Source organism: Physella acuta, unplaced genomic scaffold, assembly GCF_028476545.2.
Source record: "Physella acuta isolate Inbredline_101_S28 unplaced genomic scaffold, ASM2847654v3 ptg000903l, whole genome shotgun sequence".
Classification (NCBI taxonomy): Eukaryota; Metazoa; Mollusca; class Gastropoda; family Physidae; genus Physella; species Physella acuta.
The window spans coordinates 273,801-292,066 of record NW_026732420.1 but is presented as its reverse complement, the minus strand read 5'-3'; the positions used below and the strand labels follow the sequence as shown (position 1 = coordinate 292,066).

General features: G+C 31.5%; 1 protein-coding gene across 1 annotated transcript in view; it reads right to left on the bottom strand.

Moving 5' to 3' along the window:
• Positions 1-247: 247 nt before the first annotated feature.
• Positions 248-18,266, bottom strand: part of LOC131953057 (high affinity cGMP-specific 3',5'-cyclic phosphodiesterase 9A) — a 167,052-nt gene continuing 149,033 nt past the window's right edge. Inside the window, exons 3-15 of the mRNA XM_059316072.1 lie at positions 14,567-14,713; positions 11,453-11,540; positions 10,732-10,834; positions 10,239-10,378; positions 9,690-9,831; positions 9,256-9,351; positions 8,843-8,965; positions 8,304-8,464; positions 7,751-7,853; positions 6,380-6,484; positions 5,435-5,539; positions 4,243-4,389; positions 248-3,786 (exon numbers count right to left, since the gene is read on the bottom strand). Coding sequence (XP_059172055.1) covers positions 3,487-3,786; positions 4,243-4,389; positions 5,435-5,539; positions 6,380-6,484; positions 7,751-7,853; positions 8,304-8,464; positions 8,843-8,965; positions 9,256-9,351; positions 9,690-9,831; positions 10,239-10,378; positions 10,732-10,834; positions 11,453-11,540; positions 14,567-14,713 — 1,760 coding nt within the window. The 3' untranslated portion in view covers positions 248-3,486. The remainder of the gene's footprint in view (positions 3,787-4,242; positions 4,390-5,434; positions 5,540-6,379; positions 6,485-7,750; positions 7,854-8,303; positions 8,465-8,842; positions 8,966-9,255; positions 9,352-9,689; positions 9,832-10,238; positions 10,379-10,731; positions 10,835-11,452; positions 11,541-14,566; positions 14,714-18,266) is intronic.

Genomic DNA, 18,266 nt, shown 5'->3' with positions numbered 1-18,266 from the left:
TTACTACTCAAGATTTGTTTATCCAAAAAAATTTGTTAGATTTGATCATCTAACAGCATACTTTTTTTTTTACATAAAGACTTTAAAAAAAATTTCTTTACAAAATTCCATCTAGAATAATTAACAAGCTATCAGTTAATTGTTTATGTTTAGTTGAAGCAAATTTTTCCTTGTAAATTAAACCATACAATTTTTAAACAACAAACCACACTGATACATACACAAAAAGGAAAAGATAACTCTGATCAAGAATTCACCAAATTTCTTTCCTCTTTAATACTCTACAGTTTGGTTCAATGAGCACATGGTAAAGGAAATGAAAGGAACAAACAAAAATATGAATCAATGCTGATTATATGTGTCTTCCTCATAGGTGTACTCTACAGCAGATGTAGACAGGAGCAGACTACACAATGAAACTAATAAACAACCATATTTTATACAGGGGCAACCAAACAATCATTAATCTTTTTATTGAGAAGCCATCAAAACTGATCAAGAACCCAAAAAAATTATCATTGCACATAATTGTTATAATTTTCAAGTATAAGATTATAGTTTGTACTATGTTGGTTTTATTAAAAAATAAATCTATTTTAAACTAAAGGCAATAATTATTATTTACATAATACAAAAGGATTATGCAACTAATTTAATGATACAATTACTTATATTTGTTAAAATATAATTAGCGAAAGAAAACTTTTTACTCCTAGATTTTTAAAAATTAATTACTAGACATATGTTATAACTAAGATGGCAAAATATTAAATTTACTAATTAATTATTAATTACTTTTTAATGAATTTATCTACTGGCATAATTTTTTTAAAGGTACTCATACCACGGCAACATTACAAGAACAAATTTTAAATGTAGTTTCACCAATGTAGTAAACACCATGGGGCGAGTTAGTAACAGTGGAGACAGGAGTCAAGGATGCATCTACAACAACTTAAAGCTAATAACAGTTTTGTTTCATTACTAGAATCCTAGTTTTTGTTCAGCATTCAGTCATGTACAAAAATATGAAAATTTTTAACTTTCATTTATATATATATATATAATTCTTTGGGATTATTTAATTATAAGTGAAATGGTACATACATACATATATTACACGGTGATGGAGATGATTATGTGTGGTGTGATCACACTGGTTTGTAATATCCATATTTTGATTACATATTTTTTCATCTTTTCTTGACCTTGGTTTGGAGAGAGCTAACATTAGGGCAAGTAATCAACTGCAAAGCTGGAGCAAAAAAATATTTTTAGCACTGTTTTAGTTTTTTATATAATAATGACGAATCCTTCATAGGGCCAAATAAATAAGATCACATAATTTTAACGATTTTTATTCTACCACACCAAAATAAGTCTTATAATTAGAAAATGTAAGCATCCTCACCACCTTAAAAGGACACAAATTTCTACCCTCCATCTTCATACTACCATAATTCTAGCGAAAACGTACATTTTTCTCCTCTTTATGCCGTTTAACGTTTCTTTGACACCTTTACACAAGAAGTACATCATTACCAAAGTATTGACCCTCCTTCTCCCCAGATGTGGGACATTATTTATGGACAACAACCCATGTTTCAATATTATGCTTCTTCAAATTTTTATTGCAAAGACAAAAAACATATTTTAACCATTCCAACGTAACAAATCTTAATTAAAAAAAAATGGTATTAACATGTGTTTTTTTTAAATAATTATATACAAACTCCATGCAGAATGTACCTATAAGAACCTCAAGTTAATGGGTAATTTTGTGAAATTTATAAGTGGATAGTTTAAAAAACAAAACAAGTTTACTATTTTCTAACAGTTAAATTTTTTTTAAAGAGCGCTACAACACCCCTAGTTTAACCAAAGAAGGTTATAAGACAAAATTTTGTATTGTAGCAGATTGTAGACAACATTTAAAGTTTGGAGTGATAATACTAATAGTTATTTTAGTTTTCAGTCCTTTTTTTATTAACATTCATATGCCTTTTTTGAAGAAACTAAAAAAAATAATTTTGGATTCAATAATTATCTTTAGACAAAGCCTAATGAAATAGGTTTGCTATTTTTACATGGTGTATAAACATTTATTTTGTTTAAAAAATTGGACTTTGGGTGACAGGGGCTTGCCTCATAAAACTTAGAACATGGAAAACAACCTAAGGAATACTCAGTGTACCATAATAATTTGGTTTATTTGAAATATTAACATACCTGCAAGATGGTAAAAAATGGAGGAAAGGAGGCGGAGATAGAAACCCCCTAGTTATTAATTAACAGCCTAACAAAGCTAAAATAATGTACTGTAAACAGAACAGCCAGGTTTAAAATAGTAAGACAAAAAAGTCATGAGTAGAATTAAGAGATCACGTGGTCAAGGTCAATACACATAGAGATTTCAGTAATTTTTACCTTGGGTAGAAATTATTGAAACCTTGATGAAATTGATAAGATGGAACATATAAGCAGAAAAAAATTAAACTAAATATATGCTAGAGGAATAATTAGCAATTAACTTTTCAGAACAGCATAAATTAATCACCTTTCATGATTCACACAACAAATAACAATAGGATTAATATTTACAAATCACTAAGTCTAAAACTTTCTTCTACTTTTTATAAAATCAAATGAAAATTGGCTCTCAAACCTGACTTTTAACCAATTTTTTCTAAATATCAAATGGGTTTATTACAAAAAAAAAAACAGTTAAAAATGGATGACATCAAAATGGAACATACAACTGTAAAAGTTTAAGTGAAATGCAATTTAATTAATTTATATTAAGTATAGTTTTTGGCATCAAATGAATTAATCACCCGGAAAAATTAGTGCAGCTTAAGTATGTTTCCTTCACAAAACTTTTAAAACACCAATCCAAACTTTTTTCACATAAGAGTCATTTTCCTCCTTAGTAATGTTAGTCAGTCATTGACAGCATAGCCAGAATTCTAGAAAATGTAAGTCCATTTCTATTAAACCAAAGTTTGGTTACATTTGTCAATTGATAATGTTTAAGTCTTTCACTTGACAAATACTGACGCTGATTCTCCATTGCTGAATTCCTCAGCTTTGAAAGTATTCAAATTTTAAGTAGTACTGATTTGAGTTGTGTGATTTGTTTCACATGTTAGTTTCACAACACTTTTCACATGCCTGAGTGTAAGATGAGTTCAAACAGAGAAAGTTTGAGCAGGTGTTTGAACCGAACAAAAAAATTGTGAAAATAGTCTTCTAATATCACAATATATGTCTGTTAACACAGGATTGTGTTTTCTGTAAAAACAATGTTAAACCAGGTGGTAGGGTTAAGTTAACCAGCTTTAAAGTTTACTCCATTCACTGGTCGTCATTATAAAAGGGAGGTAAATACACTAATTTGTATTCCTCAAAGTGTTTTTTCAGCTATGCAATGAGTGAAATATTTGGATGGAGAGGTGAAAGAGGAATCAAACACAGGCTCGGCCGCAGTCATGACGGAGATGTCTCCAGCTCCATCGAGTGTTTCGATGTCAGTCTCGTTGTGCTGCCGCGTCGCAGGTTGGATGAGTTGTTTCTGGCCAGGGTCAGACTGTGACCCAGTGTCAATGTCTTCATGCCGCCCGGCTCCTTCTCGTCACTGCCGTTATTCAGTTTAGCCGGGAGAAGACCATTTTTATCCCCTTCCATGCTGTCGGCTAAGGAATCTTTTTTAGCTTTCTCCTCTTCGAGGGCTCTCTGCATCTCTGTGTAATAGGCCAGGGCATCTCGTACTGGCTCAATGATGGCACTCTGTAAATTGTGAACAGATACCTTGTGGTTATAAAATATGAAACAGACACCATTTTTGTCAATACAAGCCAAATAAATTATCAGACATTTACAAACATGTCAATTAAGTAGATAACATAATTTAGGATTAATTACAATTTTAATATCTGAAAAATGAAAGAAAAAAAAGCCCTAATTTTGTTTATGTATAACATTTCAGCAATTTTAAAAGGTTAAAATATATATAAATTCTTTTGGAACTAGGTGGCCCATGGGGCAGGTGAAGTTGAGTTCACCTGTTATTGTGCTCAGTACTATGCCCAGCCGCCTTTACTTTCCCTAAACTAAGTCAGGAAACCATTAGTTGGTTGGACTGGGACATGCTCAAGATATTAGGTTAGCAGAAGAATGCTATACAATTTGACCATACCATCCCAGATATGTTATATCTACTAATTTTAAGAAAAACTTTTTTACCTCCAGTTGTGGAAAAAGCTTCCCAACAGTTTCAAAGAGTGGTAGCAAGACAAACTTAATGAATCCAATTTGAGATGAGGACTTGGATACTTTTTCTCGATCCATGAAAGGCGCCACAGGCAGTCCTTCCAATTTTTCAAGGTCACTCTATAATTAGATCATTTTAGAAAACTTATTAGGTGTGGTAATAAAATTTTAATTTATAATAATAGTTTTAATTCTAATTTAAAATGAAGATTTAAATATATCTAAGTAAAAAAAAATAATTTTTTTGTGCACTGCAAAAATAGTTATTTAAAAAAAGGATAGAAGCTAAAAATTAGTATTTGGTAATTTAATTGTGTATTTCAATTCTTTCAAGAAATTATTTTAAGCTTAAACTTTAAGAATTTTACTTATATTTATAGATAAAAAAAATTCAAAGGTTATGAGGTATTTAAATAATAGTCTAGCTTAATAAAATGATAAATTAAAAATATAATAAGTTGCAGAAAATAAACATTTAAATGGGAATGTACAGGGGTATAATGAAAAAACCCAAACCACAAAATGCAAAGATTACACGTAAAACATGTTAGAGACAATAAAAAATTATAGCAAGATCTCAAACGTTACAATTTTATATTCAAGCTAAATACCTCCACCCCAAGTATTACAAATAATACAGAAATGACTAAAATCTACTACAATAATTTAAATCTTTAGAGTTTTCCCCTTGAATATTTACATTACATTTCTAGAATTAATGTATTTTGAGTTAGTTAATTTACTGAACAACCATGTTTCTGGATTTAATTATTGTGAGATTTAAAGCTTTTACGATTAAAATTTAACATCATATCTTTGTGTGACTAATTTTCTGAAATTTAGCTCTACTTTTTATACCAAGATTACTACAATAATAATAATTGCTTAAAACACAACCATTATAGCAATGTTATGACATAACTGATTTTCTGAATTTTAACTCAATTGTTAATTTTATTAAGCTTACCCATATAATTTTTTATTTATTTTTATCCAATTATTTATACCAAATTGACTAAATAACTTTTCAAAGTTTAACTTAATTTAAAAAAAATATTCAACATGGTTATTTATTCCAAAACTTCTAGATTATTAATTAAATTTAGCCTGGCTAAAGTTCAGAATGACGTAAAAGCTCTTGAGTATCTGCATGTCTGAGGCTAACCTGGTTGAAGAACTCTTGCAGTAAACAATCTAACCAAGGCTCAGCTACTGCCATTGGCCGTGCCTCATTTGAAATGTCGGCCACTTTTATCAAGATCATCATAAGCTATGAAGGAAAACCAAAAGAAAAAAAACATACACCAAACTGGCAAATCTACAAAATAAAGATACAAAAACAACATCACACAGATGCAGAACAGTTGTTGTTTTCTATCTGAAATTTAAAGACTTTGATCTGAAAGGATTTGTGTGTATTCTTTGTTGTATATAGGTTAGCTAAAAAAATTGATAAATTAAAAAAAAAACTTCAGAAAAAAAGCAAAAAAATTAAAAATGTTTAAAAAGAAAATAAATAATATGTTTAAACTAGAGAATTTAAAATGTATCAAAAAATGTGTGTCATTAGTGTGTGTCTTTTTTAATTCTAGGTATATGGTGATTGTTTTAATATTTAAAAAACAACATATAATAAAAAGCAAATATCTACATGTAAATCATGAAAACTATATTTTATAAATCATGCAAATGAAAACCACACAATATAATTGTCACTTCTAATAAAAATCATGCTTAACTCAAGAATTTTGTGAACAATAAAAGTGAGATGCAATTACATGTAAATTTAAACAAAGTTGTAATTACATGTAATTTTCAATTTATATATAATTTAAAAACCTACCTAGAATAGCAAAACATTTATAAAATTGTAAATTCAACTTTTGCTGCATGTTATTTTTTTTATTTTAGACTTAAGTTTTAGAAATTTTTATAAAAATCATCAACCTTCATTTTTCACAAAATTCTTGAGCTTTCTACGTGAATTATAAAATGAATAATGCCATAATACACCAAACTAAATAATGCACAACAAGATCAGAAGCAGGGGTAGGTAACTGTGTCGCCATGATTACACAGCCTATAAGAACAGATGTGGCGTGTGGCAAACCTGGTTAAAAAACTCAGTTAACAGACAGTCTAGCCACGGCATTGCCACAGAGAGTGGACGCGCTTCATTGGAGATATCGGAAACTTTCATCAGCACCATCATCAGCTGGGAGTAGCAATGTTAGGTCATGAGAAAAAGGTAGGTCATGATAAAATCTTAGGTCATGATAAAATGGTAGGTCATGATAAAATGGTAGGTCATGATAAAATGGTAGGTCATGATAAAATGGTAGGTCATGATAAAATGTCAGGTCATGAGGAAATGGTAAATCATGAAAAAGTTGTAGCTCATGATAAAATGGTAGGTCATGATAAAATGGTAGGTCATGATAAATGACTGGTCTTAAGTCAAGTTTAAGTCATAAAGTTTAAATTATGTGAATGTTCTTAGTCAAATGTTAGATCATCAAAATTTTTAGGTTAGAATAAAAGTTTAGGTAATTAAAAAATTCATTAGAAAAATGTCATAAAATGAGAAAGAAAGGCAATTTCTACTGCGATGTAAATGTAATTTTGTATTTACAAGACTTGTGATAGAGATATTATCTATGTCACATTCTAAACTTAGTTAACAACAAAGCAAGAGTAAAAATAAACAAAAAAACCTAATTTAAAAACAAAACAAACAAAAAAAAATTCAGTATTTCTAAAATTATAACCACACTCTACATTTAAACTTGTGATGTTTGTAGAAAAATAGTAAAAATTGTAGAACAAACATAGAAAAACCAAGTATTATTGTTTCTTGAGATTTCTGCATGTGTAAGAATAATGTCTTTGGTATGTAAATAATATATTTAAAAAAAAGCATATTGGAGATAAAGTGGGATATGGAATAATGGATTCCAATAAACAAGTAAAGTCTTAATATAAGCTAACATTATTTGATAGCTATTTTGATTAATGGTGGACAATAGTCAATGGAAAGGCATAAAAAAGTGAACAATTTAGAACACAGGTTTCCAAATAAAGTGGTTGGAGGCAGGGACTGTTGGTAGGGGAAGTAAAAAATTGATCAGAAACCTACAATCCATTTAAATAAAATTTTAACACTTTAAAAAGAAATCTGAACAAAAATATTTAGTCTGTGGCTATATAGTTCAATACGACAAGTGTTTTATATCGCTATTCTATCAACTAATGTTTTTATTTTCTTTCTTAGTATTCAAGTTGTTCAACAGTGGATAATTTGCTCCTCTTTAACTATAGCATTGTACTAAGTTTTAGCAATACTAATAACAAAAAACAATAAGGGGAAGAAATTATCTTATGAGAGCAGGTAGGCAATGCTACAATATTTGTTGGCTTTGGGGATGTGTAGTGAAAAAAGTTTGGAAACCTCTAAATTGGAATAAACATACACAAGACTTACCACAGACTTATGTTCCTTGTCATTGAAATCAAAATGAGGAATGATGGATTTAAATGAGTTGAGTATTTCATTATGTTTTGCCATATCTGTTGCTAATATGCACCTGCAATGAAAAAAAAAAGTTATGCAAACAATATTTTACGTAAAGATAACATTTTTTGGAATAATTAAAATTTAATGTAAATAATTTTCAGATGTTTTCATAAAATCATAAAATATGATTAAAACTGAACAATTTCTTTAAATCACATAATACATGGAATATATATATATATATATATATATATATATATATATATATATATATACATATATATATATATATATATATATATATATATATATATATATATATATATATATATATATATATATATATAAAATACATGAAATAAACAACAACACTAAATTACTCAAGATTAAATTATTTTTTCCAATCCTTATATTATAAATGTTAAATGTAGGCCTACTTACAATCACCAAAAAAAAATCATATGTAATAAATGCTAAATAAACCTGAAGTATTAATGACTAATGAGCTGCCAGTACAAACCTGATCATGCCATCCCTAAAACGTTTAAACTGATCCCTAGAGAAATCCCGTGTGATGTTGCACTTGTCTTTTTTCAAAATATCAAATGCAACAGCGCAGTGATGATTTTCCAATGGGGAAATGTCATTGTATCGAAGGGCTAGCTCCGTTTTTGCATTGATCTGTATGGGCACAAAAGAAATAAAATAATATGAAGCAAGTTTGACAAGTTAGGAAAATATTTATATAAGTTTAGGCAAATCGAAGTTTATTTTAAACCATTAATCAAGTAGGTAAATGTTATGTTCCATACTATAACATATAAAAATTGTAAAAGCTTTATGAAAGCAAAATGAGGTTGATAACTATTTATCTATACACAAGTTATGTAACTGTTAGTACCCTTGCAAAACACTGGTACAGAAAAAGGCTAATGATCAAGATAGGTCTTAATTAGGTATACTGAAGTTCAATGACTTTCAAACTACTGTCTATTACAAGTTCTGAAGATTGTATGCCTAAATAGTAATGCTGAGCTAAGGGGGTCACAAAAAATTTACCTGATAAGCGTTGTTGTACCCAGGATGGTCGAGGTCATGACATATGGCGGAGGTGAGCAAAGTAAATATTTCAAGCGTGTCCAGCTTTGAGGGCAGGTCAATCAACCATGTCAGGCCATACATCTGGTCAAGATTTACATATTTTAATCTCAACTACATAATGGTTCATGTATTCACATACTTTAATCATACCTAAAGTAATCGTTCATGTATTCACATACTTTAATCTAACCTACAATAATGGTTCACTTATTCACATACTTTAATCTAACCTACAGTAATGCTTCACATATTCACATACTTTAATCTGAACTACAGTAATGATAACTCCACCCACTTTAAACTTTAAGAAGATTTAAATGAAGCAGATTTAAAACAACTTTCAATTATTTGTAGAATGGTTGAGGCCTTACCATTTGAGCCACCATGAAACAGTGCTTGAAGTTGTGGAAGGGGACTATGTTGTAGTTTCTATACACTTCATACAGCCATTCATGGAGAACATTCATCTGGACATGAGAAGACAGAGAATTATAACAGGAAAAGATAATCATGAAATACATTTTATTTGTAAGTTATTTCCCCTGATTAAAAATAACATTTTCAACACACAGCATAAACTATTACAGAAATCTACATTATATTAATGTTTACAAACAAAAAAAGTTATATATATATATATATATATATATATACATATACAATATATATATATATATACATATATATATACATATATATATACATATATATATATATATATATATATATATATATATATATATATATATATATATATATATATATATATATATATATATATATGAAGTGACTTGAAGATGCTCACATCAATATTCAGCTTTGTGATGAGGTTGAGATCAATGTACATCTGTCTCAGCAGAATCAACATCTCAGGGTCGTCCCACTGCCAGTTGTCAAAAGATTGTTTTCTAAGTTCTCTCCTCACTTCATCGCTAACATGGACTTTGCTGAAACAACAACCATAAACATTTTACAAACTTTTCATGCTGTACACCTTTTTTTTAGATTAACGAATTCTTCTTTATACATTCCCTGGGACAAAAAAAAAAAAGATTCTATACATATTCACCAAACATATTAGAACAAAAGTACTGAGCTAGCTATGTGGTAAAACAAGAACAACTTTTCTACATATTTCCTAAAACAACAACACATTAAATACAGATTCCGCATACAGGGAAATTTTTTATGTACATGTTCTGTTGCATACTTTATACAATTGCATTCAACAACATTCAATTTCACAAAACAACTAATGAATATATTTTAAACAAATAATTATTCAGATTATATATATATATATATATATACACACACATATACAAATGTATATTTATATGAATAGGACACTTACGTAAATTTCATAAAACGCTCATAAACTTTTTTGTGATGCATTTCCATCTTTCTCGGAGAAGATTTTTTATGCCAGAAAGGTTGCGACATTCCAATAGATAAATCTTTTGATAAGCCTAACCAACTCAGGTGGGCAACACTCTGAAAATTCAATTTACACATTGGTTTAGAAAGACAAAAATAAAAACTATGTATACTATTACCTAAACCTACTGGTGTGCAAAATCTACTGGTGTGTAAACCTACATGTGTATAAACCTACTTCTGTGTGAACCTACTTGTTTTATATAAAACTATCTTGTGTGTAAACCTATTTGTGTATAAACCTACTTCTGTGTAAACCTACTTGTTTTATATTAAACTAACTTGTGTGTAAACCTATTTGTGTATAAACCTACTTGTGTGTAAACCTACCATGTGTATAAACCAACTTGTGTATAAACCTACTTGTATGAAAACCTACTTGTGTGTAACCTACTCCTATGTAAACCTACTTCTAATTTTTCTTTAAAATTGTCAACTTTGGCCTTGAGGTCATGGAAAGTCTCAGGCATTTCACCATTGTCGATGTAAACTTTTTTCTCCAAGGCAGACAACCTATCGGATCAAATTCAAAGGGAGAGAAGCACATTAATTTTTTAACAAAATTACGCTAATTTTAATCAGGAAAACCCCACAACTTTAAGCAATAATTAGGGTTGTACAACCCCAACTTTTAACACCAATTTTAAATACGTTTAAATTATTTATATCAAATATCTGTCATAAATATATTTTTGTGAAATCCTACTTTAACCATCGCATTACTTACAACCATACAGGCCTAAACTAAAGTTCAATATCCACTAACTTAGTACAAAGCTGACATATAGAGCTTAAAACCCATCATATTTGACAGTGTACCAACTTAGCTGAAAGCTGATCAGTACGTCTCTACCATAATGCCATCATTTTTTGACAATTGACATTAAACATGATGCCACTTAATAATCTGGCCAAAATAAACGGTTACATAAAACAAGTGCCGGTGAAAGAGCCATTAAAATCTCTATAGCCCACTGATTTCACAGGAACCACGAATGAATACCCCCCCCCCCCCCACTTCCAAAACCCTGTCCAGATATATAATTGACGCCTCCCCCCCCCCCCCCGATATCAAATTGATGCCCCCCCCCCCCCCCCTAATATTAAATTGATGCCTGACGCCAAGCTTACCTTTGATCTATTGCACTGACGTCACAGCTTCCGGAGGGGGACGGGAGGAGTCCGTTCTTATCTGCAAAGAAATAAGGGGCAAAGCGACCTGGTTAAAAGACACCTAGCTGCTGCTCTCGTTTGATTGAGGTGAGACAACACAAGCCCACATTTAGATAAGACAACACAAGCCCACATTTAGATAAGACATCAACAGAAGCCCACATTTAGATAAGACATCACAAGCCCACATTTAGATAAGACATCACAAGCCCACATTTAGATAAGACATCAACACAAGCCCACATTTAGATAAGATATCACAGCAAGCCCACATTTAGATAAGACATCAACACAAGCCCACATTTAGATAAGACATCAACACAAGCCCACATTTAGATAAGACATCAACACAAGCCCACATTTAGATAAGACATCAACACAAGCCCACATTTAGATAAGACATCAACACAAGCCCACATTTAGATAAGACATCAACACAAGCCCACATTTAGATAAGACATCAACACAAGCCCACATTTAGATAAGACATCACAAGCCCACATTTAGATAAGACATCAACACAAGCCCACATGTTGATAAGACATCAACACAAGCCCACATTTAGATAAGACATCAACACAAGCCCACATTTAGATAAGACATCAACACAAGCCCACATTTAGATAAGACATCAACACAAGCCCACATTTAGATAAGACATGACAAGCCCACATTTAGATAAGACATCAACACAAGCCCACATTTAGATAAGACATCAACACAAGCCCACATTTAGATAAGACATCACAAGCCCACGTTTAGATAAGACACCAACACAAGCCCACATTTAGATAAAACATCAACATAAGCCCACATTTAGATAAGACATCAACATAAGCCCACATTTAGATAAGACATCACAAGCCCACATTTAGATAAGACATCAACACAAGCCCACATTTAGATAAGACATCAACACAAGCCCACATTTAGATAAGACATCACAGCAAGCCCACATATAGATAAGACATCAACACAAGCCCACATTTAGATAAGACATCAACACAAGCTCACATTTAGATAAGACATCAACACAAGCCCACATTTAGATAAGACATCAACACAAGAACAATTTGTATAAAACAACACAACCCCAATGAACTATTTCCACAAAACAACAAAATCCCAAAAGATACGCAACATTAACACCAAACTTATCCCACAACACACCCACAACAGCACGTGTCGTCAACACCACGTGATACTTCCCCACGTGACTAAAGTTTTGATCGCAAATGGTTCAAACCCAAACATCTACTAGAGCCTCTTAACACCCAACAACATAACCTCAGACCCTGTGGTAAAATCAACCATTGCAAAAACTACAATCTCTGCGCAGTTCTTCAATGCAAAACGACCCATCTCTACAGCGCATTAAGCCGCCACACCATAATTAAAAGTGTAGATCCACAAATTGTCAAGCTGTTAAATTTTTATGTCCCAAAAAGATGCGCACGCATAAATCACTTTATTGTTAATTATGGGAAAAAACTCTTGATCAATAAGCGATAATTTAGTTTACCACGCTCTGCAAATGGAAGCTCTATTTGATAATGCGTATATATATATATATATATATATATATATATATATATATATATATATATATATATATATATATATATATATATATATATCCGATCTAGTGACGCCACTGAATGTATACACGCCCTGATATAAATAAATATTGACACGTCTTGTTTTTTTAATATTGTGCTTCCCTTTTGGAGCAATCGCGAAAACAATCACGAACGTGTGCATTTGCATGTAGGGCCTACAAATATAATCTGCACATCTAGACATACAACAAAACTTAATAAAGCGAAACAAACATTAGGGTGATGTATAATGGGAACATCTGCAGAGCGACCCGGCCGAATTTTTGACATACCGCGTTTGGCCTTCGTGCCGACATCCGCCAGATTTTTTTGCGTTATTAGATTTATTGATATTAAAACACACACATCTGCTAAACCAGCCACATAGCAGACCTGACACAAAAAAAAAAAAAGCGTTCGCCAATGCACTTCTCATCCAATCCATGTTTACAATATCAAGATGGCGCCCAGCCGTACTCATAACATCAATACGAACAGATGTAAACAAAATATCCAATAAAGAAGTTTTGAGAGTATGTCTGCACATGGGGCTACGATTACATGCAGCTTGTACTGTTAGGTTTAATGAAATTCTCACCCGGAGATTAAAAAAAAAAAACAACGAAACAAAACAAAAAGTGGAAACCGGTTTGGACAAAGAAGGTATGAATTGGTAGAGTGGTTGTTATCAACAATATTGTATATAAATTAGAGAGAGAAAAAAAGGAACAATAGGACGTGTCCTTGAAATGGGCAAAACAAGAAATATGAGAACAGCCTTGAATTGGATCACGGAAGGACACGACACCCAACACTAAGTGAGTCACATCAAGATGGAAATACTAGGACGAAAACATGGAATGGACGTAATAACAATAAGAGATGGAAATTTTAGAAGAAAAAAACATGGGTTGGAATAAATAATAAGAGTGAGCGGTGGAAATAATACGATAAAAAATGGGATAGAAATTCTAAAACGAAAACATGGGATGGAAATGATAATGTTAAAACGGGATGCAAATATTAAGATGAAAACATGGGATGGAAATGATAATAATAAAACGGGATGCAAATATTATGATGAAAACATGGGATGGAAATTCCTTGAACTGATAAGGCAATATATTGACGCAGGCTCCACACAAGAAGATAATTAAATGCGTGAGAAGGGCGGGGTGGGTATATAAACACGAGAAACAGACTCAAAGTGAAATGTAATCAAAACCATACCGACATATGCTTGTACTTAGAAATATTTATCCTATGAAAATATTTATCCTAAAGAAATTGATTGAATTCTATAGAGCCTACGTTTTTTTGCAGCTTTCTAAACAAATTAATTGAATTCAAAAAAAAAAAAAAAACCTAACTAATTTTTTTTAAGAAGGCGGAATCATCTTAGCAGACAGAAGAGCCGATAAACATAAAAAAAGATGGAGCCACTAGAGGGCGTGGTGACCAGATTACAACTTACTGTAGTCGGCTGCCACTACTTCTAATTTGTACCGAGTACTTGGCGTGTTCTCTGGCAACTTGGGTGAAATGTTGACCAGATTTTTCCGCGTGTTGTAAAGTTTCAGGATATCTGACGGACCGGCCTCAGCAGCGGCTCTGAAAGTCTCTGAAAGTACACAAAAAAATGTGGATCTGTTAAATACATGTGATTTTATAACATCTGTGAAACTGTTAAATAAATGTGATTTTATTACATCTGTGAAACTGTTAAATATATGTGATTTTTAAAAAATAAATTTAACAGTAAAGTAAAAAACAATGTAATAAAATAAGCGTATCTGTCAAAAATGTGTTTTTATAAAATTAGTAAATCTGTCTGTGAGAAATAAATAAATATATGTACGATTTTTAAGATGCATAATATCAAAGTGAATTTATTGAATATACTTGAGTCTTTCAGTTAAATTTGAATCTATTATTAATAAAACATTTGTGAAAAAGTTGAATTATTAAATGTTTGAAACTATCAAATAATCGCTGTAAAACCTGAATTAATAAAAAAAAAATAAGAGTCCAAAAATAGAGACAAACCCATTAAAGAATCGAAATGAATGAAACAAACGCGCCACCTATATTTTGCTATCTAATTAGGAAACACATTAATTGCAAAATTAGTATGTAATTTTGTTTTTATTAGGCCAAATCATCATCGATATAAAAATTAGCAAATATAAATGAACACTTCTAGCGAATTACAACTTTAGTAAAAAAAAAAATTTTTTTTTTTGCCTTATATATGACGAAAAAAACAACCAACTTGATCTAACTTTTCCAGAAAAAGTTTCAGGACACCGTAAAATATCCACGTCCAAAAATAAATATAATCCCACCACAACAATAGTAGGATACGCAGGGAATAAACAAAACACTAGTCTAGGATGTGTTACTGTGAGCTCAGGATGAAACATATAATCCAGCCAGTGGGACGCACGTTGATATATCGCCAGCCTACACGTGTAGGTTGCGCCTGTGTCGTCATCATAAGCCAGACCGTTCATTCTTATTTTGTTACGGCTCTCCTTACTGGTCACTATTTTTAGCCACGACGCGAATATATCCGTGACGCTCTAGCCACAATGTCTTTTGGGAGTCGAGATTATTTTTGATAACGTCAACGTTGCAGAGGGGGGGGGGGGGGGGGGGAGGGAACGACGACAATGGTAGATGCACGTCACATCACGCATACATTAACATAATTAACAAAAAAAAAAAATTCTAAAATTCAACAACTAAACAGTTGTTAAAAAATGTAACTTTGCATAAAAGTTACGAAAGTTTAATTAATCTAACGGACACAAACCATTTAGAATAAGGCTTTTTACATATTTTAATAATTTTGAATTGTAAGTATAACTAAGGGAATTAATAATACATTATTTTATGAAATTCCTGAAATGAGTACGATAAAAAATTAAGCCATTATTCAACGTGTTTTTATTTTTAGGAATTTAACCATGCCTTACTTAAGCTCGAATGACGTAGTTACCCATATATTGCCAAAACACATGTTTACCTGTTTCTCTTTTAAATAATAAAAGAGTCAGACAAAAATAAGTGTGGGTTTGTTTATTTAGCACAAAGTCTCTGACACAAAAAAAATATTAAAAATAGTTCAAAAAACTGATGCGCTTAGACAATTCACGCATGGGTAATATGACGTCATAGCAACGACGAATTTGGAAGGTAAGGCGGTGAACGAAACAGTTTTGTCTAGACGGTTGGGGATAGGTGTGTGATGAGGCAGGTAGGGCAGAAGGTAGGGACGTAGGTGGGTGGGTGGGGTCAAAGGAAAGTTGATGGAGGAAATAGTTGTTGTATCAGGGGTCAGGTCTTAGGGGTTGCTGACGTCACGAGGTGAACACGGCAGGCGAGAGGCTGTACACACACATCGTGTGCGAATAGCTACATGGGGTTTAACACACATAAATGTGTCAAAAGCTTATTCGAGTTGTGCATTTATAACATTAAAAGTAGGACAAATAGCAAACGAGACACGAAAATTAGACAAATAACAAACGAGACACAAAAGTTGGACAAATAAGAAACGTGACACAAAAGTTGGGCTAATAGAAAACGTGATTCAAAAGTTGGGCAAATAGCAATCGAGATACAAAAACAAGCAAATGTACGTGGCGTTTGCATAAACGATTTTCGTCTGTTAAACTGATAATATATGTTTTAGTGATGCAAATAATTGACATGTATGCAAATTTAACGCAAAAAAAAAAAAAAAACATTTCAAATTGTGCAATTTACAATGTGAACAAAAAAAGAAAAATTGTGTTAAGTCGAAATTTAAATTTGTTTCACATCGATAAACTACACCCACATAACCATAGGTATTTCCAGAAAACAAACGACACTTCCGGGTCAAGTTCAGGGTTACTAGTACACTCATTCATTAACAAAAAATTGATGAAGTGTTCTCTGTTAATGGAATAATTAAATTCTTAAATAAACACGTCTAATAAGTCTAATTAAAATACAAAAAATGAAAGCTATTTACCGCCAAAAATAATGAAGTATAAAAATATTGCCTGAGGCGTTATAGGAAAATTTTCAGTTTTCATCAAATTTGTAAAAAAAAAAATCATTTTATTTTTTTAAAAGCTTTTCGATTTTAAATACCCATAAACAGGTATGCTATAAATAGAAATTTTATAATGGACAGGAGAGTTCGATTTTCAAAATAAAATACATACACAAAAAGCCAAAGAGTCTTGATTCTAGTCCAGGTTAGTTCAACACGTCAAGAATATCAAGAAAACAGTGTTGTTGTGTGTATGTGTGGTAAGAGATATCTACACACACCTATCAAGTACACACGTAGCCCAGCACATCATAAGACAAGCACACGGACAAAAGTGTGTCAAAAAAAAAAGTAATTTCCACAACAAACTTGGCTATTGCCGCGGTATGAAAATATTTGCTTAAACACGGCTTTATAATAGCTTGAGGAAGTGGGCATGAAAAAAAAAAACAGACCAAAACACAACCGCTTACCTCCCCTGGTTTCTTTTGTAAGGGGAGACAATGCTCATTATTCTTTTCTTTAATCCTAACTAGCATTAAGTCAGCTCAGGACATGGGAGGGGGGGGGGGGGGGGGAGGAGGAGGAGAGGAGGGGAGTGGTGATTAAGTTTACAACACCTGTTTTTATAATTTTATAATTAAAGCAAAATCTTTCTAACCTCTTTAAACCAACACGTATAGAAAAATTTTATTAAAAAAAAAAGACAAAAAAAAACAACAACAACAAAACAACAACAAAAACAAACAAACAAACAAACATGAAACAAAGCAAAATTGTTATACAAGTGTTTAGATTCCGAGTTTTGTTTTACATACTCAGAGTAGACGAACCTAACTACAAGCAATGATCGATTACTACCCTAGCAACGATTCCAATTCTATTAAAAGACGACCAAATCAAATTTACCAAAACAGCTTAAAGTTAAGAAATAATTAAATAACAAACAATCAACTTGACCACACTTAAACCCTCCCATTGTCATCAAATATTGCTAGATAAAAATCATGAAACTTTTTTTTCTTCCATTTAATTATGGCTTACCTGAATCTAAATTGTCGTCCTAAGCAATTAAAAATTAATCCCCTGGAGAATATTTTACTCGGCGTTAAGCAAGGGAGGGAATCCT